General features: G+C 40.4%; 1 protein-coding gene across 2 annotated transcripts in view; it reads left to right on the forward strand.

Moving 5' to 3' along the window:
* RUNX2 (RUNX family transcription factor 2) overlaps nt 1-23,024 on the forward strand; it is a 94,162-nt gene that overhangs the window by 1,994 nt on the left and 69,144 nt on the right. For both annotated transcript variants that reach the window (XM_066314692.1, XM_066314693.1), the window contains exons 2-4: nt 5,438-5,594; nt 9,191-9,198; nt 11,599-11,695. In XM_066314692.1, the coding sequence (XP_066170789.1) occupies nt 5,438-5,594; nt 9,191-9,198; nt 11,599-11,695 (262 nt within the window). The remainder of the gene's footprint in view (nt 1-5,437; nt 5,595-9,190; nt 9,199-11,598; nt 11,696-23,024) is intronic.

Genomic DNA, 23,024 nt, shown 5'->3' on the forward strand with positions numbered 1-23,024 from the left:
TGGAAAATAACACACCTGGAAATCCTGAAAAGACAGAAAAGTTTTCAAACAGTCTCACCCAGCGCGTTCCAGAACATCGCCTTTTTCTTGTGTTTCCCCACTGCCAGCCGTGTTATCATGGCCGTTTGTCCGGGAAGAAATAGTAACAGTGGTTAAATGAGCCCCTGGTAAAGTGAGTGGTGATAACGAGGGAGGTTTGCTTTGAGGATGTTACGGGTGTGCGGGTGAGGCTTGTCTGAAGTGCTCGTGTGTGTGGGAGCAGCTTGGAGAGGCTGGAATTGCGGGAGGAACCCTGTGCACAAGGCCTGCTTGTGCAGGACACGATGGTGGGACTGAGCAGAAATGGCAGGAGAATGAGGTGTCTTTTGACTTCATGGTTTGGTGTAGCACTCAGAGGCTCTCTACATGTGGATCACAGTGATTCTGATTGAGAGGGGCTGCGGGGTATGGAGGAGGAGCTTTCAGAGAATTGTGATTATAATTTAATTGAGTGCTAGATTAAGTTGGTGTTATAGTTTAAAGCAGGGACGCAGGAGCTGTTGCATTATCGTGCTCACGTTGCTGTTCTCATTTGAGGTGTCTGAGCCTTCTCTTACCTCACAGCAATTCAAAGGATGCGGTCGCATCTCATTAGAATAAGGGAAAGATCTAAACTAAGTATTAAAGTATTTAGAATATTATTACAATAAGAATGCTTACATGTGATAAAAAGGTAGACAAAGGATTAGGCTGTTCCTCAATCTTTTTGTGTTCATATATACGTATTTATGTGTCTTATATGTGGATCCTCTGTGTGATTGCTGACGTGGAGGTGCAGATCTGTCCGATTTTAAGATGCATCAGAGGCACACATTGCCCATTGCACTCAACTGCCGTGGGTGCAGCTGTGTTTTCATATGCAATGTGCACTTTTTAAAACATGCCAAAATTATGTATGCCCTTCTTTACCTGTAAATTAATTTAAAACTCGTTTGAAATACTTTTGACCATTTGAAAAAAAAATCAATTTCATTTTTCAAATGCAACTTGCATGCAGCTGCCCAGTAGTTTTAGACCAAAGGAGCTGCATGTATCATACACTGAAACACTTGATCGTGTTACAACAGAATGGGAATCAGCTCTGAAAGTGAAAAAAGAGACAGATTTGAGCTATAGAAATCTCAACTGAACAATAACTTGAAAATGAAATAGCTCACAGACAACACACTTTGTGAAGTTTTATTGGCAATAAATAATATGCTGATGATAATGTTTTGAGTGGTGTGTTAAGTGTGCCATAATTCTCTCACAGCGATCTTGAGCAAAAACGTACGCTGGATATAGCACTGTTTTAATTTAAAAAAACAGATATAAATCATATGCAGGAGAGGAAGTATGTTATAAACAGTGCTGGGTTTGATTATAATTTTTTGAAATAGTGTTGGCTTAGCATTAGGTTTGAATTTTAAGTATTAATACTTGCACACACTGGGGAGGGAGTCCCCGTCGGGTGCTAAGAAGATTGTTAATGCAGACTGGCTTTGTGGGGAAGAGTATTAGATGAGTGGTTTTTAATACAGCTCTAGCTATTAATATTCAGAATAAAATAAATGGATATTGTGCACCCAGGTCCACATCATATTCACTTTTTAATCTCTGTAGCCAACAATACTTTATTTGAGTTGAGTCATCAGAATTTGGCCCCTCTGTGTGAGTTTTACTGCAAGTCATAATGACCCAGATTGCCACGTTAGAGGTTAGAAGTGACTTCTGTATGATGCTAATAGCAGCAGAGAGTCTTAGTGGACCTAAAGGCAGGGGGAAAAATGGGATGTGGAGCCTAAAACATTTCCCCAGTAGCACCACAGTAGTTCAGGGTCTGTCAGCATTTCCCTCCAAACCCCAATTTTCAGAGTTTATAACTCAGCTGTTTTAAATAGCTTCAAGCTGAAACCTGCTGTATAAATTGTCAGCCCAGATGTAGATTTGAAACAAAAAGTAGCACGAATCAGTTATTCTGTTTTAAGTTACAGGACACTGAAATATTTTTAATAGTATCAGATGCTCTTTTGGCAATGTCTGGGAAAAGCATTCTCAATACAGAAGATTTTACATTCAGAGGCTGTTTCAATTCAGTGTTTCGCAATAAAGCTTTTGAAGTGGCAGATATCAATGTTTGAGAGGAACTAGTTAGCATGTACACTAATGTTGGCCTTTTTTTTTTTTTTTTTTTCAAGACAAGCATTTTATTCTGCAGAAAGTTTGAGTACCTGCTGTTGTATAGGAGTTTTGCTTTGTGCTTATAACTTCCGTCTTCAGGCTACATACTTTGGCCAGTTCAAATCCCACTGGACTGAAACTGGGCAAACAGGTTGCCTCACCAGAATTGTTTTATGCAAAAAACACATAGTTATTTTCAACTCACAGGAATTGGTTTGGTTTTATTTTGGGGATTCATGTACCTTTTTTAGCTCTAGTTGGAAAAAAAAAAAAAAAGAAAAAAAAAAGAGCAAAATCTACTTTTAATCATCGTAATATGTAGGGAGCTTAATAGGGAAAATAAAGATTTTGAAATATTAGAGATACTGAGTATTAAAGGATAGGTAAAGAATGTGCACTGTGGCTACTTCGAATCTTTAATTTTTAACACAGTCCTTACTCATTTCACAGTGCATTTACTTTCTTCTTTCTAAGAATATGTAATATGTAATCTTCTTTCTAAGAATATGTAATTAATTTTGTTTGATACATGGCAGAAAATTGCCAAATCAGGGTTTATGTCAGGTTTATGCCAAGTCTTTCAGTATGTACAATTACTTTTGAAAATTCTCAAAATGACGGCTACTTTTCTAGGTTTCAAACTTGTTTTGCAAAGCTTTTTTTCTCTACCCAGCACTTCTATGTATCTGTGCAATATTCTCCGGCTGTTTTGTGGCAAGAAAGTATCGAAGTAAGAGAAGAATAAGCCTTTTACTCCTGCTGCATGGCAGGGGAGCTTCCCATGTAATAGGGCTTTATTTTATGAGCCAAAGTTTTTATTTTCATCTCTGATTTCAGTTTGTCTTGTCCTTTGGTCCTCTCTGAAGGAGATGAACAGTGATGCTGCATCCAAAGATTCTCAGTAACGATGCAGCTCTTGATTAGTTGCGATTTCTTAGCGACGGCAGTGGCACGTGCAGCTCTGGCCTGATGGCTAAGCTGACAAATTGAACTGACATCGAGTGGAAAGGGCAGGAAGGAAAGGTCTGAGAAGCAACAGAAGACTGAGGGGAGCCTTTTAAGGGATTTTGCTGCCTCCTGCCAGGTGTTATAAGCTGTACCTGGGTTTGGGACTGAGACGGGGCTGTGGTGGCACTGCCTGATGCTCTGCGGGTACCTGGGGAGAAAGAGGTGAGCTGAGGCTTCAGGCACCTCACTCCTTCTTGCCAGGGCCCTGGCAGCCTTGTGCTTCCTGCTGTGCTCTCAGGTGCTTTGCATTTCTGGAGTTAGTGTGATTTTTTTGTTGTTGTTTCATGAGGTATCAAAGGCGTAGGGTGCAACTCCCTGGGATGCTGATGGGCACGACAAGACTGTCCAGAGATAACATGGTCTGTTCCAGACTGGGAAGGGAGTGGTTTATTAGTCTCAAGCCCCATGCTTCACAGTTTAGGCCAATATCTATTTGTTAATGGTTAGAGTCAGCTCTGTAATCTGTTCACCAAATTATTATTATTTGTTATTTGATTATTATTTATTATTCCTTACACCTGGCTTTGAAGCCGTCAGACCTGGTTGCAGACCCAAGGCAGAAAGTTATTGGGACCTCAGATCTTAACCACAATTCTGGTTCTTCTGTTTTTATGTTCAGGGACTTTCATATGACTTTAAAGTAAAATTTTTGTTAGATACGTGAAGACCTCACAGTAGTAGTTTGTGGCAAAACTTAGCTTTTAGGTTTGGGTGGTATTACCTGGTGTTTTATACAAAAAAAGAAAAGCAGATAAATTCTTTTCCAGCAGCATTTGGGCTTCACTTGCTTCTTTCTCTTCAACATTTCTTTGAAATAAAATTAGCTATAGTTTTCACTAGTATATGGCCAATTTCTATATGACTGTAATTCCTCTTTATTGTTTTAGAAAAAACATTGTACACTTTACTGGACCACATAATGGTCTCCCTATATATCCAGAGCTCCTCATTCTTTCCACTGAATTAATATCACCGTATTAATATTACGATTAATATCACTGTAACCTGCAATTATTAGTTTCAGCCAGGATCATTTATGGATAAGACATTTCAGGAAGGCCAGATGACAAAATGTATATATATTTCAGGAGGCAGAGTAAATTACTCTGAATAATATAAAAACTCATATCTGACCGTGTAAATTGGTAGTAACTGCAAGGAGAGAGACTTTGTAGCTTAAGATAATTTTTCAAGTTCTGTCTCAGTCATGCAATATTCCTGAATCTCTTCTTGTTATAAATTTATTTTCAGCATCCGAATTAGCCAACTGGGGAAAAGGATGTTATTTTATTAATACTTTTGTAGACATTTTTACCCTGTGTGTATATTTTCTTCCTAGTAACTTAGCATTCCTGTTTAACTTTATTTTTGCTTTAAGAAGCCACCGAGCACTAACACTGTAGGTATTCCTGGTGTTTTCAAATTAGAAGCTGTCTGCTCCATGACATTTATTTAATCAGATGTTGGAGCACTGCACAACCACTGAAGCATGAAAGGGAGACTATCAGATAGCTGAAACGTAAGGAGAAATGAAATACTTTGATATCTTCTGTTCACCCATCCTGGAATTTGAGGGAGGTATCAGCACTAACCACATGCGACTCTTGCAAGCACTATGAAAATTTACATGCCTGCAAGGAAATACAGCTTTGTTTTATATTGCACATGAGGAGTTTGAATTCCAGCCATAAAGTGCTCCATTGTAATGTGTGTTGGGCGTAGAACTTTGCCTGCTGGTGCCCCGAGTGCCACTCCTGGGATGGGTGAATGCATGGATCTCTCTGGCTTGAAGGAGCTCAGGGGTCAGGGTGATGGATAAAACCAGAAGAAAAATTAATCTGGGTGATAAGGCCGCTAATACTAATTTCTAGCTTTCCATTTTAAATGCTTTCCTGTGCATAATTTACAGATACAAGCCTTGCCTCGTGTCCTCTCGCTGCTCCCTGCTTGCTAAGAACAAAGTTGTCCTTCAGAAAGCATTAAAGCATGCACTCAACATAAGGAGATTGAGCGTTTCTGAAGAAATGCAACAATGAAGAAGCTCTGGGAAATGGAGACAACACACGATGTTTCTGTGTTTGATGTGGCACTTTGTTCTGTGCACAGCGAGTACCAGACTCCTCACCGCAGAGCTTCTTCACGAGCGTGGCAGCCTGCAGAGCAGGGAGGGGAGCACACACCTCCAAAGTGTGGCTTCACCAGTCGTGATTGTCTCCCCGTTTTCACACAGGTGGTGGCCTTAGGAGAAGTGCCTGATGGGACGGTGGTGACCGTCATGGCTGGAAACGATGAGAACTACTCTGCAGAGCTGCGGAATGCTTCTGCCGTGATGAAGAACCAGGTGGCCAGATTTAATGACTTACGATTTGTGGGCAGAAGTGGAAGAGGTAGGCCGCTGCCTTCTACGTGTTTGTAATGATGTGAAAAAACAATGCCTAGATGTCAAACTTACCTTGCAATGAAATATTGATTAACCCATAAACCCATTGCTCATTGAGTCACAGAAAAGATTGGTTTGTAAGGGACCTTAAAGCTCATCTCATTCTGACCCTTGCCATAAGCAGGGACACCTTCCACTAGACCTTGTTATTCAGGTTGTCAGTCTTTTTTTTTTTTTTTTTTTTTTTTTTTTTTTCTTTTTTTGAGTGATGTACACATATTTTATTGTTAAACTTCAGCATTTGCACAAAGCAAGTTAGGAGTCTCTGCAGCTTTTTATCAGACAGAGGTTTTGTAAAATGATTCAGAGAGTACCTGCTTCCCTGTTTGAACCACGCATAAGGATGTAAGGAAAAGGGAATATCTGTGATCCCGTTATGCAGAGTCAGGGGAGTGTATTTCAGGCCATGGCAGTGAGAGGTGGAGAATTCACTTTAGCAGTAGAACCACTTCTGAAGTTGTTGTAGAAGACCTGTAATTAGGGGGATTTTGCATATCACATGTTCTATAGGTTGTATTCTTTAGGGACTTAAATCTTTCAAGGCTTAACAGCTGTTGGTGGAAAGCTTGCTAGTGGCTTCTCTGCCCTTTAAACCAAACTGTTGATAACCTGTGAAAATCACCCCCACTTTTCATTTTAGTAAGCTGGTTGACTTTTTGTGAATTGCTAGTAAGCTTGGGCATGAACTAAGTTTAACCTTTACTTTAAATGACAGGGTAACTTTCAAATTTTTTTTTATGCCTTTTTTTTTTTTTTTTTTTTTTTAAACTGTAGAGTGCTATCATTTTCTTCATTCTCTTTGAGTTTCCTATAATCTGAAAACTGCCCCGCACTTATAGAAAGCTTTTGTAATTATTGCAAATTTGCAAGAATTCCTCTTAAAGGTCTCACAGTAGCTCTCAAACTTCAGGTAATGATTGAAAGGATAGCTCAAAGGAAGCTGGCACTGCAGTTCTTTTTGCAGGAGTCTTCAGAGTGGTGATGTATCAGTCATTGATTCAACCTACATATTTTTTTTTTTCCTTTATGTATTTGAAGTAATTATTCACTTTTTTCTAAATTAGCCCTGCAAGGGGAAAAACAAAGCAAAAGAAGCAGAATAATTGTGCTGGGAAATCAGCAATGAGGCAAATTTACAGTAATATTCTTTAGAAAGCAGTTGGAGTTTTTGTCCAAAAAAAATTAAACGTATGACAGAGGCCTAGAGAGTCCAAACCAGTCAGCACATTTTTACAAGTGCTTTGTCAAAGTGAGTCCATAAGCATGACTTACAGTAATTATTCTTTATTTTAATTACCTAGCCAAAAATTCTCTTTATCATTTTATAACTTAAACAGTATTATTAATAGAAAATAACTTGCAAGAAAAAATAATTTTACCATCAGTAATACAACATAAATATGGAGTTTATTCCCCCTGTGAATAAGGTGTTGCCTATCTCTTTTATTTGTCTTCTTTTCTATAAATAATCAATTTGCTTTGTTATTCTGCTGATGGATGAGGTTTGAAAGTTCTCTGGCTCCATCACTACTGCTGCCTTACAGCAGAAATTCAGTAGTGTATCAGCCTTTTAGTAGTGCTGAAAAAGGACTGAAATGTGATGCACTACCTCTGATCTGAGGATTTAATTTCAAACCTATGATATATACTTTTTATTAAAGCATAGGAAATGAAATAGACAGCCTAAAGCCTCAGAAGATACAGACACAAACACAGAGCTCCTAAAATTTGGTTCCAGTAGTTTAATTTATATTTTTATCTAGCAGACTTGGAATAGACTTTTTCTCTGATCAATCTGGGTAGAATCTATGGAAAAGTGATAGTATACTTTTCAAACCCTCAACATATTTATTTAAGAGACTTCAAAGAAAAACAAAGGGTGTGCACTGTTTTACTATATTGGCTTTCTGAGTTTTGGCTAGTTTCCCAAATAGCAATTTTTATATTAAAAAAAAAAAAAAAAAAAAAAAAAAAAAAAAAAAAAAAAGAAAAAAAAAAGTTTTTTAAAAAAAAGGAGGAAGAAAAAAGACAGACTTAACTGCTTGCAGACTTTTCACGCATGGAAGATGAAGAAAGCTTCTTTTGATGAAGTGTAATATGTCCAAACAGAGCTGACCCCCTCCCCCTATATTTCTTATGATCTTAACGGAAGAAAGTAGGGCTTTTCCTTTGAAGCAGCCGGGACTCGGTGGAGGATCTGAAATGCTGCATTCTCCTGCCAGAGGCGGATGGAGAAATGGTCAGACTTGTCTTCCAGACTTAGAACAGAGAGGGGGAGGAGACGAGAGAAGGAGAGAAGGAGAAAAGAGTTATCATTAATGATAGATTTTTACAACTCTGCTTAAAATAGCAGGCAAAGAAATCAGTAGTTGCAAACAGAAGTGAGAAAGCTCCTTACATAGACAGACATCAGTACATATAAGTCCTGAAGTAGAACAGGAAAAAATAAACTAATAAGAAATCATTTTTCGGTGGCAAGAAACTAATCCACACCTGTTCCTGACTTGAGATTTACATCTTTCTAAGCAGCTCGTGCTTTGATCTCTGTATCTCTAAATTTGATTGTGAAGTCTGAATCATCAGCTTACCACTTCACCTCCTCTCCCACGTTTTTACTTGCTTCCCATGGCTCAATGAGAAACCCGATTTTTATACCTATTCATTTTGTTTGCCTGACAGACGCTTCACGTTTCTGTCTGCATAATTTCTCTTAAACACCTTTTTGAATTCATAAGAGTAAGTAACCGAAGGTTTGATGCGAACGCAGCAGTTGTTTGTATGTGGTTTTCAGGTGGTAGCTCACTTTACAAGCCCCATCCACAGCACAGAGAATAAAAGAATTCCTGTCTTCAATAAGCAAAGGATCATAACCTTAATTTTGTTGTGTCCCGATACTTTAATCACTTAGCATCTAACTGAAAAAATATGCAAACACGCACACACAAGCTGCCGAGTCTCCTTTCAAGCTCCTTTCTGGGGTTTGCCTTGTGCCTTCAGCATATGTCCATCTCATCCTCCTCTGTGTCAGCTCGGCTCACATGTGTGAATAACAAAGAATGCACAGTTTAGACACACTGAAGCAATAGTGCCAGATGACTGCTTGGCTGGGGAATTAATAAAAGAGAGCTACAATTAGTCTGTAGCCTCTGAAGTGGATAGTGAAATGACTAAGGGCAATAAAGAAAGGTGATAAAAAGTGCATTAAGGATTTGGTAGCTGAGGAGGGATAGCTGTGAAATAGCTGTGGAAGGCATCAGCATCACTGAACAGGGGACCTTAAAAATTTATTTCATTCTTAATCCTGTAATATGTAAATCATCTCTTGAAAGCTCTGGAGTGCCCTGGGAGGGCCGTGCAGCTCCCCACAATGAAGGGCTCTGTGGTTTATGAAGTGTGAGGGGGCTTCGTCAGTGCTACTCATCCACACTTTGGTTTTTAAATATAGCAGTTAGGGAACAAAACCAGTTTCCCTCTCAAATTAGCTGCTTGCTCTTCAGCTCAGGCTGGCTGAGAGGTGACATTTCAGAAATGCTCACTGTCAAGGTCCAAGTGTGGCTCTTTTTATTAAGGAGTGCATTTTTTCTGGCCCCTATATTCTGTTCAGATATATTTAGTGTAGAAAATATTGCAGTACTTTCCTACAGAACGATTTTGCAGGTTCTTATAAATAGTATATTTTGTTGAGTTAATTTTTTTGTCATAATAGACATTTATAGGGATTTGATATATAAAGAGAACAATAGCTTGGAAGGCCAAATTCATCATTCAGAGGTGTATGGAACAGCCCCTTTAGTATCTTTGTTACCAGTAGTGTATGTCATCAGCATACAATTTAATAGTCAGAACTTTTTGACATGGTAAGCTGGTGCCAAAGGAAGCCTTAAACCTGAGCCTGGAGAACTATATATATTTGTGCAGTGGGCTGAATTCCTCTTTGGAGAGGGATAAAAGGCATGGACTCTTCTCAGCCCTAAACAAGCAGTGTGGAGGCACTGTAGGGCTGCTGCTGTGCATGTGAAGGCTGCACACACCCTGTGCTAGCAGGCCACACAGTTCACCTCTGGGACAGCAGGACTGGACAAAGACTGGGCATCCTAAATACACCTAACTCTGTTTCTGTGACGATTTAGGAAGTAATCCTTTTCCCAGTGAAAATGGGAAAAGCCACCTTTGGCCATGCCACTGGGACAGAATTCAGCATCCTGAGATTTCTGCATGCTTAAACTGACAGAGGGCAGATTTAGATTGGATATTAGGAAGAAATAGTGAGGGTGGTGACTCACTGGCACGGGTTGCCCAGAGGAGCTGTGGATGCTCCATTTCTGAAAGTGTTTAAGGCCAGGTTGGATGGGGCTTGGAGCCTTGTCTAGTGGAAGGTGTCCCTGTCCATGGCAGGGGGGTTGAAATGAGATGGTTTTTAAGGTCTCTTCCAACCCAAACCATTCTAAAATTCTATTTTCCAGGGTCCTGACCTTCCCTCTAACCTGCATCTCCCAGAGAGCTGGGCACAGCTGGAGCACAGCTTCACCTGGAAAATCATTTTAATCTAAATGACAGTTATATTTCCTTTAAAAAAAATCCATGTCACATTCTAGTTCATGAAAATTATAGCCAAGACAGTTTGAAGTTGCACTCCTGATAATAAATGATGCATGTCTCAGGCAGGTTTGGGGGATATATGACTTGGACCAGAAAGAAAGACCAATTACTAGATTTGACAGCCAAAGCTCTGTTCTGTATTATGCCTTATATATAGCTGTTCTATATTAGGCCTGAAAAAAACTACATTAAGTTTGTGCTGTTACATATCATTTAAGATTTGTGCCTTGATTGAATGCCTTCAGAGTTCAGCGAGAGGAAAGCCCTAGCAGCAAAAATGCACAAATACACCCAGGGAGGAGGGGAGAGGAAAAAAAAAAAAAGAAAGAGTTTTAAGTGTCTGGTAAAGTAGCAGCTTAAATGAGCATGAAGGCCAAGATTGCTGACTGTTTATTGAGTCACTGTTGTACGCCCACCTTTTCCTGTCTTGAAACAGTTTTCAGTTTTGACTATCTGACATGAGTAACCGTTGCATATCTAACAGATTACAACTGTCAGTGAGTCTCCCAACAGGGGCCAGTGCCTGTGAGAATGTGTGCTCAGATGCAGGCCAGCTCCCTTTATTTATTTCTTTTTAACGTTTTCATTCAGCTGAAGGCTCTGCATGGTCTTGTGCAATCTCTGCCTGAATTCAAGCTTTGAAAAGAAAAAAAAAAAAAAACCTAAAAAAAAACACACCACCCAACAATGCAGACTTCCGATAGCAAAGTACGTGCACACAGACATTTCTCACCTCACAGGAAAGTTGGGGGCTTTCTTGGTACTTCGTAGATGGATATGTGTAGGGAAAAAAGGCGTGTTTCCATAATAATGATATCAATTTTATTAGCCCTGGCATATGAAGGACAGAGACAGTGACTCCCTGTTAAAACATCTCCCAGGAGAAAAATATATTCTTTCCTCATCTTATTGTAGGCAAGTCAAACAAATGAAATGATTAAAACTGTGTGAAGTAAATAACATGTGGTCACATTCTGCTCTCTGTCACACAGCTGCGAAACTGGAGTAAATTTTTAAATTATCTGACTTGCTTTGGATTTACACCACTTTCAATGCAGCAAAGAATTTGGCTTGTCCTCAGCAGTGAATCACTTTTGTTCTGTCATTGTATGATGACCCATTATTAAATAAGAAACATTTAGATTGTCAACACATGGACGTATCTCTTATTCTTGACATAGAGTAAAACTGAAGGGGAGGAAAACTCCTATGGTCAGTTATGTTTTTAATTTTCACGATTGTGGTAACGGACAGGGAATAATTTTAAACTGATTCTTTACTGAACAGCATGTGACTGTTTTCATGTTGTAATCACTCATTTCCTCGTTGTTTTTTCCCTTTGTAGGGAAGAGCTTTACTTGACAATAACTGTCCTGACAAATCCCCCCCAAGTCGCTACATACCACAGAGCTATAAAGGTTACAGTGGATGGGCCAAGGGAGCCAAGAAGTGAGTATTATATTCTTCTTTTGCTCTTATGCCTGCTTAATTTTGTTTAACAGAGACCTGTAAATGAAATATGTATATGTTTGTCAAACACTGGTTTTTGCTCAGCAAAATATGTGAGCGCATGCTTAATTTGGAGTCTATTGGACCACACACATACTTGCATTATAACACTCACTAAGTGCTTGGCTGAATTTGGGCAATCCCAAACCTGATTCTCATTCACATCAAGGTCTTAATACATTATCTGCCAGTGTAAATGAGAACTAAACCCACGTATTTATATATAATCTGATTTAGACACAGTAGATACAATCCTGCAACGTGCTGCATTCCATGAGCTCCTGTAAGTTTCCAACTGAAGACGTTTAGAACAAAACAGGAGCCTGATCTTTCAGGATCAGTTCTAGCATAGAGAGGAAACATATCATATAGGCCTTTTTGTTTGCCCTTAAATTCTTTTTGCACTCAGATAATTAATGCACCTGGTTAATCTCATCAGACCTGAAGTTGGTTTTCAGCTATGGACTCATCGTAGACCCCAGGGGCCATGAAAGATAAAAAAAGAGAAATATATCAACAGCATAGTCTTTGTTCTTATTTGTGCACAGAAAATATTTTTTTTAAACACAGTCCAGCAGATTTTCACCAGCACGTTTATCTCATAGCCGTGCAGCTCACTGAGAATCTATTTGCCATGATTTATCTATTTTGCAATGGCTGTACTTTTATGACAATTGTGTTTGTCATGTTCTAGCAGTTTTATGGGCAGCACTTATTTTTAGATACAGTCAAGTCTGGTTAATCCATCAGGATTTATCTGGCTGTCTCTCTGTCTAGCACATTTAGCTGGTAACCATTCTCACATCATATGGGTATCACTGATGAGCTAGTTCTGGAGTTCTTTGCTTAATCTAACTAGAAATGACTCTAAATTGATTGGATTAGCCAGGTATAGCGTTATTTAAATTACACTTAGAGATTAAAGACTTATTGATGAATAACCACATTAAAAGAATCCCTATAATGAAGCATCTCAAATAATTATTCTGCCTTGATCTGCACATACAAATGCGACCTTCAAGGAGCTTTCATGGTTTTTATTAAAATACCCACAAAGACAGAAGCAGAAAGATGTAGACAGAATTCATGCAGTAAGTGTTTCTCGTGCCAATACACGCTGCAGACTCACCTTCTCTTTCACCGAGGTGGGAATGAAATGCTCCTGTAAGAAACTGTCCAGGCTGTAGAGTTTCACCTTGGAGAACAGCTAAGAATAGTAATAGCTTTGGATACATTTCATTAGGTACAGACTTGTGGTGCTACCCTGCGTATAGCTGAGGTGTCCCAATGTTACAGCAGGGGATTTTGGTTCTGTCTTCTCTCCATGAGTCAGTTCCCATTTTTAATTTTCACTTGCAGCTGGTGCTTCATGTAACTTACTTGGAGGACACTGAGGGAAGCTGCATCCATAGAGTAAAAGCAGGAATAAGTTCTATATCATTTAGCCCATCCCATTTTGGAGGCTGTTTCCATGTATTGATGCATCTGCAAAAAGGAAATCTCCTGGCAGAGAACACAACCGTGGTGAAAGAGCAGAGAGGTTTGAAAGTGAGGTGTGGAGAGTAGTGTGGATTACCCTGTGCAGCACAGAAAGGGACCCTGCTGCCATGGGCATGTTTTGGTGATTGAAAGTTAGTCTGTGTTCATAGAACTTAACAAGATCTCCTAGTTCTGCTGGAATTTTTAAATTTAGACCTAAAAGACTTCTGTATATGATACCCATCTGCTGGTGTCTTTGAATAGTTGAGCCCAGAAATGCTCATGTAACTGGTTCGTACGGCCTACATGGAGTTATTTTGTCCTTCTTCATATTTTTATTTCTTTCTCCCCACCCCGCCTTTTTTTGTTTTGTTTGTTTTTTGTTTAAGAAAGTAAATTTGAATGTGAATGTCCATTTGTACTTTAATGTTAGGTGGAATACTGCAGTCTTACACTTTTAAGTCATTCTGGTACATCTCTGGATGACTTATTATTAAACTTGAATTTCTAGGGAAGAGTAGCTCCACTGAGCTCTGGGAGTTTCGCTGAAGTTTTCACTAAGCTTCCTTCTTAAAGACCTTGCACTTGTGTGATACATTAGTTTGGTAGTAATCGTTCAAGGAATGTATCTGGCGTCTGTGTTGCATAAGGAAAATTAGGTGTTTTGGGGGCAATAAGGAATTCAAGGAGCACCTCTGATGGTAAATGTTGTCATCTGAAAACATTAGTATCGGCAAATAGTGCCCCTCTCTGCTAGGATCCTGTATTTCACTTCAGCATTTCAAGCATGTTATCCTGAGTTTCCTCTCTCTGGGCAGCTCAACCAGAGCTGTCACATCACAAACAACTGTTTTCTTAATATACACATCTGGCGTTGGCAGTTGGAGCAACTTCATAAGAGCACATGATCATCATTCATTACAAGATTAAAAAGTACCCCATGGCATCATTGATGTTTTTTAACTTTGATCTTTTGCAGTTGTGATTCATCTCAGTTATAAAACTTCCCTTTAAAGGAACACACTACCGATGACTTATTAGAACCTCATTCTAAGAGTGTAAACATAAAATTATGCACATCGTTACAAAATGTCATTTACTTTGTTGCCAGATTATCATTTAAGACATGACATCATGCTTTAGATCGTGAATTTGTAAGGCTTTGTTTATAGGCAAGGCACTCTGACCTTCTGTTGGCAAGTTGACTCGAGCAAACGAAAGCTGCAAGGTTCCCCAGCAGCAGCAGGAGCAGCAGCAAAGCCATGGCAGACATCACAGACATTTAGAGCCTGACTTCAGGAGTGCTGAACAGTCGTGGCATGCAGGGACTCCAGTTGGTGTTTGGATGCTCAGCACTTCAGAAAGTCGGGTTCTTAAATGTAAGTGCCATTTAGTCGTATTAAACGTCTGCTTGTAGAAGCTTGCTGCCTTGCCTCTCTGTTATTATTGAAAATATTTTAATAGAGACAGTGATGTCAGGTTGCTCTGTTAGGAAAACTTGCCCGTTTCTATATGAGAAAAGGTCTTCTGATGATTTTCTTTCTCAGAAAATACTTATTTAATTTTATCTAATTCTTCCAGTCTATCTAGATCACTGTCTAGGACATCTACTGTGTTGCAGAGTTTCTGTGCTGGGTTGAGACAGTGCTTTGCACTCGGAGTGATGCAGTCTAGGGACGGGGTTGTATAAGATCTTGGGAATCATTAAGAAATCTTGCAGATATTTTTCTCCTCCTCATATCCAGGATAAAACCCTGCCATATGCACATCTTAGCCAGCAGAGCTGCCTTCCAGCTGGGAGGGCTGAAAGAAGTTTTCCGGAGAAGTTTTCATGAGGTCCTAACTGACCGACAGAAAGCCAGAGATTACTGTAAAGGAAGTCAAAGGAGAAAATAAAAAAGAGCAAAGAAACCACCCAGATCTTTACCTAACCCCCCTTTAATGCTCTTGCCTTACCTCATCACAGCTACAGAAATAATGATTTGCCCTTCCACAATGGTACCTTTAGAATAGGAGGCACATCCTCCTTTTGTGGCTGCTCTTGGGACAACCCGGTCACGGGGAATCATGAGAAGGAGGGAAGAGAAGTCTATATATTTTTCTATTTTGCCTGACTTCCCAAAAACTTTAGTTTGTCTCTAATCAAAGGTAGGCCCCAAAGTCACCAACCTCAGCTTTCATTTATCAGTGTGAACAGAAAAGCAGCTCTGAGCTTTGAGCTTTGAGTTTTCAGGAAGAAAACTGCTCTGCTTCATTCAGCTGCCGAGCGTTTCTCTGCTGCCGCAGCTTGCAAGGTGCACACGTGATGAAAGGTATGAGCAACATCACATCGCCTTTTTGTCTGTGCACGCTGCGGAAGGCAGAGAGAGGCAGCCAGGGGTTCTGCTCAGCCCCCACATTAACTGTTGGCCGACCCGGCTTATAAAACGCAGATAAGTGATTGAGATTTTTGAGATTCCCTTGACTTAAACCATAACAGTTTTAGGAAGTTCTCCCTCTTTTCTTTCAAAAGGCAGAGAGGGTGGAGGGATAAGTCTGAGGCGAGTGGAATGTGCTTTGGAGTAGAACAGCTTTAAATCAATTTGCCTTTCTTTTTTAATTTTTTCCTTTTTTCCTTTTTTTTTTTTCTTTTTTTTCTTTTTGTATTTTTTTTTTCATTTTTTTCTTTCTGTCTTTTTTTTTCTTTTTTTTTTCTTTTTTTTTTTTTTTTTTTTTTTTCTTTTTCTGACTGCCTGTCAGGAGCTGGGCTGGTGGCCAAGCAGGAAATGACACATCGAGAGGCATTTGTGTTGTGCAACATTTTGTGGAACTGATGCAAGGATACATTGTCTGTTTACGCATTCCTCTGCTAACAGCCTGCATGGCAGTAATTTTATTCAGGGACACATGGCATGCTACAGCAATGGAGTTAGAGCCTTAACATCTCTTTATGCAGAATTATCACAGCAGTTAAAACACTCTGTGTGTCCCCCCGTCTCGAATAGTCCTCTGGCCTGCCTTCAAAGACCACTCTACCAGCCCCTCTTCCTTCCCAAGAATATATTTGTTTGACTGTGGGGTTTTTTGCACTGTGTAAATTGGGGCAGTGCAAAGAGAGAGAGAGAGAGAGAGAGAGTTTTCAGAACAAGAGGAAATTTACAGGCAGGTCCTACTTCATGCATCTACCTCAGACTGAAGGGAGCAGCGCAGCTTTTTTGGGCGCTGCGTTTGCAGACGCTGAAGGCGTCGGTTTGCATCTGCATGTGGTTTGGCACGGGGAGGTTTTTAATTAAGTCAATGCTAAATCCCTGAGATGAGATGAGCGAGTCTTGGGGTTTCATCCAAACCGAGGTTAGAAAATCTGTGGCTCTCTCTGGTGTCTTTCAGAGTGACACATCTCTACTGAGGTTGGCTGGGTAGCTCCGGATTTATCCAGTGGCTGTGGGAGCAGAGGGAGGCAGAGTGGGCGGTCCCGGGTTCGAAGTTGCTCAAATGACTTTGTAGAGCTTAATGTATGCACTCTAACGCTCCTTTGTTAGAAATGAGGCAAAATGTGATTGTGCAGCCAGGGAAATGTTCAGCAGGGCCATGGTTAAAAGAGGTTTAGGTTCTTTTCTGTGACCATCATTAGTGTATTTGAGCATGAGCACAGTCCACTCACAGGCTGGGGACCTCCCTTGTCACCAGGTCCCCACTAAGGAGTTGCAGTGTTTCTGTTTCTAGTGTTTCAATACCAGGTCCTTACTGCAGTGTAAAAAGCAAGACAGTTTCACTCACCATCCTTTGCTGCTGGTTTATGTATTGCAAATGTGTAATTTCACAGAACTGTGCTAGTTGGGGGACTGCATGTCCTGAGCATTCCCGGAGGTTGTAAGAGGCTGGTGAGATGATTCAAGCGTTTCCCACCGAAGGTGACAGACATTGCATATGCCAGTGGTTTAGGTTTACTTTTGAGATGAGTGTGCAACCCACAGAGCAGGGCTCCTTACAGCTACCTCAATCAGTATTGTGGCACAGGCACAGGTTACAGGTTGCCTAGAGAAGTTGTAGCTGCCCCATCCGTGGAAGTGTCAAGGCCAGTTTGGATGGGGCTTGGAGTGACCTGGGATAATGGAAGGGTCATTGGAAACAGATGATCTTTAAGGTCCCTCCCAACCCCAAACTATTCTATGATTTTATGATTCCATGATTCTATGATTCTAGGATCCGTGCTGCTGTGACAAGGTGATCTGGGACTGTTGGAGTGGTAGCTGCATCCCAAGGACCAGCTGGTTCTTATTTCTTCCACTGTGGCTGGAGAGAGGCTCAGGCATGAAATCTCATTGTCTGAGAAGCAGACTGTGAGACAAAATAATTTCTGGTGATTGTGGCTTTTTTTCTGCTGGTGTAGTGTGTAGAGGGATTCAAAAGCAAACCTACTTAGTTCAGTCATGGCTTGAATTCATGCAATGTAAGAACTCAGAAACGACTGAGTTCTGGATCTCAGCAATCTGTGTGACAGCACTGGGGCTCTCTCCATAGGAGGACACTGCTGCCCAGAGAGGTGACAGAGTGACCATGTATTCACTATTATGGTGACAACGTCATGTAAACAAATGCACAAGTCTGAGCATAAGATGTCCTCACCAACAGCAATGCAGTCTTGGTTTGAATTTGTCAACAGAACAGATTGTTTCCATCCCATTGTAGAGGGAACACTTGCTTCCAAGCAAATCTATTCCTAGTACATTGGCATGTAATTTGGCCATCCCAGTGATTTTTTCATGTTGCAGCTAATGCTGTTGTATTCAAAGTGTCCCTCCAAGCTACAAGTAAAATCATGGCCCCTCTGTGTAGTTGTGTTGCTTAGCTGTACGATAAGAGGGTTTTGTCCCGAATAGCTCCTAACCTCCATTTAATATGCAGACTGGGAAAAGGGGTTATAACCAAACAAATGATGTAACAGTGGAACTGAGTTCATTCTGTATCTCCACAGGGCATGACTAGGCGGAGAGGAAAAGGGGTGACCATTCACAGAGTCACAGAGTCAGTTAGGTTGAGAAAGACTTCTGAGATCATCAGGTCCAGCCTATAAGCAACCAGCTCCATGTCAGCCAGGCCATGGCACTGAGTCCCACATCCAGCTTTCCTTAAACACCTCCAGGGACAGTGAGTTTTCATAACTTTGTGGCTCTACTCCATGTTAGTACTGTGGAGGAGATGGTATTAAAAAAGGCAATAGAGTAGCTTTCCACAGACCCATTTTGTTCCATAGTTTTCTCCCAAGAGAACTGTTGGACATTGTCGCTTTTGAAATGCATTTAGCTTGTAGCTAATTATATCAGCATTTTTTTCTCACTCTTCAGTGTAGCACCTCTTATACATCTCCCTCCACTTTCCAAAGTGGTTTGGGAAATAAGGAACAAGGTAATATATATGGGAGACACTGCATCAGAATAGGTGTTAAGTAAAAGACTTAGGTAGTACTTGCTTACTGTCTATTACAAATTTCTGTTTAAAGTTTTTATAAATTTATTTTTATCCTCCATATAACTTCATTCTCCACTGAAACATGGTCATCCAGACGGTAAACACAGATGCTGAGTTAACCAGACAGGAATGCAGAAAGAAATGAGGATGAATATCATACTTAATGAAACTTCAGGAGAAGAAACTGAGTAATGATCTCATTCTGCAGTATGCTGGGACACCAGAATGCTTACTCAGATGAAGAACTGGTTCCTTAGTGCCTGTATCTGCTCAGATCCCCTGTTATAAATCTCATATACGGTAGACCAGCCTACTCAGCTGGTGGCTCCTACACAATTGTGGCTCCTTGTGTGCTGAGGGTGGCTTTCAGCTCTCCAAAATCAGACGTGTAGGGTAAGTTTCCTCTGAAGTGAACTAAGAGACACAAGCCCTCGAAGACAGTGATTCATATGTTAATACTTATCACAGAGAGCAATGAAGTGCCCATTGGACTCCCATCTCTTTCCATTGATACTGAATGGAGGCTTGATGACTAGCCTAGACTAGACACTACTGGTTTGGATATGGCTGGAATCAGACGAGATTAGCAGATATTATAGTCCAAAGTGTGCTAAAGCCTGCTGTGTGCTCAGACAGCCCAAGTTAGCTGTAAGGCAGGTAGCCCAGGGTGCAGTCACAGGGAGCAGGAGCTCAGCGTTGCATTAACCCGATGTTCACTCACCTTCTTGGGTGGGGGCTTTGTCTGGTGTTGAACAGTGAACAGTCCCCTGTCTGCTTTTCTGACAGCGTAAGGAATTGTTTAAAAGCTGACTTTGAAGTGTGTCTACAGCTGTCATAATGAGTGCAGTGTACACATACCTTAGAAATGATGCTATCTACTAGGCATCATTATCACCTCCTCCTGCAGGATTTCAGTAGTCGATACTGCTCAGGCCCACTCAGCTTGGGTTGTGTGAACTGCTGAGACTAAAACTCGTGTTTATTTAGCTGTAGGCAGAGTAAGGTTCTCACGCTGCAGTTGCAGCTACGTAAGAAAATTACAAACGTGACAATTCACTTTTCAGGTATCGCCTAAAGGTGAAGAATATTGGGGAACACATTTGAAGATTTTCCTAACACTGAGAAGTACTCCACCTATTTCAATGCTTTTTTTTTTTTTTTTTTTTCCCACTATAGAACATATTAATTGTTCCTCTCTTATCCAAAATTATCATGCTGACCTTCTCCTGTGGTTCTGAGATGTAATCTTCCCCACAGTGTGGGAAGACAAACCCTTTCACCTGATTATTGCCAAGCATAAATGTTATGCTTCCATCCCTCTTCAAACTCTCCCACTGCATTTTGTGAACTTTACTCCCACTTCATAATGCCTTACTCTTTAGTAGCCCTGCTCATTTAAATTCAGGGTGCCAAAGGAGTATTAATCAGGGTGCGTACAAGTGCAGAATCTGCTTCCTGCCTGTCTGTAATCCATGTGAGTAATGCCAATTAGTTGTCTGCTTCCTTAAATCCTCATGCACTTTCTCATTCTTGCATTCCTGCAGCAGTAGACATGATCTTCCAGTGTCAGTGCAGTCAGAGGTACTTGGTGTTTTTGTTTCATTCTCTTAGAGCTCAACAGGAAAATCATCACCCCTCCGAAGCACCACAGAAGTGTGCTGGGGAAAAAATGGATGAGTCAAGCTCTTGCATTTTTACTTTAATTTGCTAGACACAGGGATCTAACTAATTTTATTCCAAAGTATCACTTCAGATGCCATGAGACAAGTAGACATTATTTTTCAGTTTCAGGAGTTTCACATTGGTGCAGCTTTTTCTTGGAAAGAAGCACGCACACGCAGGCATCATTGTAGTCCAGATCTGGTTTTGTTTCTATATGTGAAAATCCCAGATTAGATTTGCAAAGAAGCCAAATTTTAAATGATTGCATTAAGATGGATCAGAAAGCCAGAGATTACTTATTGAAATGGGATGGTGTTCACAATCATTTTGGTGATTTGAAAATTCAGACCTGTATTCTTCAGCAGTGTGGAAGCTGGAAAGGAATAGGCACCTGAAAATACAATGCAGGGTTGTTGTGTGATACAAAACCACAGGGTAGCAGTGCAGAGGGAATTACACATGGAATACTTTTCAGGAGTTTTGTGCATGTGTATATATGTAATCAAGGACCCAGATTCAGATTCTTATAAAACAATGTGCTTCAATTAATTTGGTTGTCTAGTGAATTTATAAAGCACTGTTGGTTGCACATTTCTAGGATACTAATTAAAATCAAGAATATTTATTAATAATTTAGTGTTTCATTCTTTGGGTCCTCTTATTACCATAGACTCTAGATTGGTGGAACAGATTTTTTTTCTTTCACACTGGACACTTTGGCTTTGATGATCTGCACTATGGGCCCCCTTCCACTTTGGCCTTTTTTGATGTCTTTGAACAATAGTTTGTGAAACCAGCACTGCAGTAAATCATCACCTCTGTAGACAGAAGTGTTGACTACAGAAGAGGGCTCAGCAATGTAATGTAGTACATACTGTAATACATTTACTGTGAATGTAAATAATTCAGTGTTTCTGTTCATCAGATAAGCAGTCAAATTAAAATCTTTTTTGTAAAGGGACATATGGGTAACATTTTCAGAGATCCTGAGTGGATTGACTCTACTCAACTGTAGCTGCCTAAAAGTTTGATACTGTGCCTCCATGACTCACATCCCTGTCCACTGTGGTCCAGGAAGAGCTGTATGTGTGAGTTAGAAGCTGGTTTATCCCACCCCCAGCCTCCATAGTGTCAGCTGAGGTGGGTGAGGGAGAAGTGACATTAGCAGCCCAGACTACTGGACTGGCACTGCGTGCTCTGCAGATGCTTGAGCTGGGTTTAGCAAATTGCCCCAGCTTACCAGCAACTGCAGTAGCACAAACTCTGAAGAACTTCTTCATACTCCTTTTTATAAGGGACCTTTTGTGTCCACTTTCTCAACAGCCACAAAATTGAGGGGCTTTGGCCAAAATGCATTAGAATTTAGGGTTTTGTGAACCCCTTCTGTTAGACATAAATACCACTGTATGGTTTATAAATTTTAAGTTTCCCCTTCTGTGCCTGCTTGGTTAAAATTCTCAGGCGCTCAGAGTAGAAGTGTCTGCCCTGCTTTAAAACATCTTTCCCCACCCTGATGGTGCTCTCCTCTCCCAAAAGCTGTGTCCCCTGCAGCTCAGCAACAGTCTGGTTCTTATACATGATCCTCATCAGCTTCACGGCAGAGACAGACAGTTTAATTAGCCTTTATCTTCTACTGTGCAAGAGTGAGCCCAGGGTATGTCTGTGAGTGCCTTGAAGAAGGCTCACACAGCAATATTCATCGCCCGCGGTGTGAACGCAGCCATAAACTTCCCTGGGAATCAGGGCAGCAGGATTACAGCACACCAAATATACTCCTCAGTATTTAGGCAGGGTTTACCCTTTGCATCTGTGCAGACTTACTGATCTGTGTTATTAGTTTCCATCTTCTTCGTATTGCTGTTCCTGAAAGATGGCAGCAAAAGAGAAACCTGATAGCAGTTGGCTTGTAGAGATAGTCTTTATTACAGGAGAGAGCAGGAAGGTGCTTCCAAATCCAGATAACAGCGACTTTTCTTTAGTCCCAGCTCAAAGATTGAGGAGTTTTTTGGGAAGTGTGTTTACATCCATGTGGGATGCAAAGTAAACACCTCACTAACTGCATACATGCCATGCAAATTAAATGAGAACTGTTTTTCTCTGCTGACTTAGTGTAAAAGGGAATAACCAGTAGATTTAAGCTATGTGGAAAAAGGGGATACTTAAACAGATTAATAACAACTTGTTGATATGAAACAAATAGACTTTTTTTTTTAAATTAAAGAGCAGGTACCTCTAGCTCTCCATCTTACTTTATGCATATGCTACAGACAAAATTACAGTAGGAAAACTGTGAACTGAAAACTTCTGAACACTCAGAACTGGGACATACCGATGGGTTATCAGTGTGGACTTTAATTGATGCCTGTTGCGTGTGAGAGACAGAAAAAGTCCTTAATGTAGGAGCATTTGCTAGTTTATCTGTAGGACAGCAACATCCTGTGGGATGGCATACACCCACTTATCCTTATTTTTCACACAGAGAATAAGATCTAAGAACACCTTGTTTTAAGTGACTTAACTATAGTCACTACAAAAATTGTATGGCTGAAGGATAAATCTGGGCCAGCCATCAGCTACCTTTGCCAAGCTGTAAACAAAGCTTTTAACTGACAAAATCTAAGGAAATTTTATTTGATGAAATTTTCGTTTTCAAAGTTGCATAAGTTTACCAAATCTGAGT

The sequence above is a fragment of the Sylvia atricapilla genome, chromosome 3, assembly GCF_009819655.1.
Source record: "Sylvia atricapilla isolate bSylAtr1 chromosome 3, bSylAtr1.pri, whole genome shotgun sequence".
Classification (NCBI taxonomy): domain Eukaryota; kingdom Metazoa; phylum Chordata; class Aves; order Passeriformes; family Sylviidae; genus Sylvia; species Sylvia atricapilla.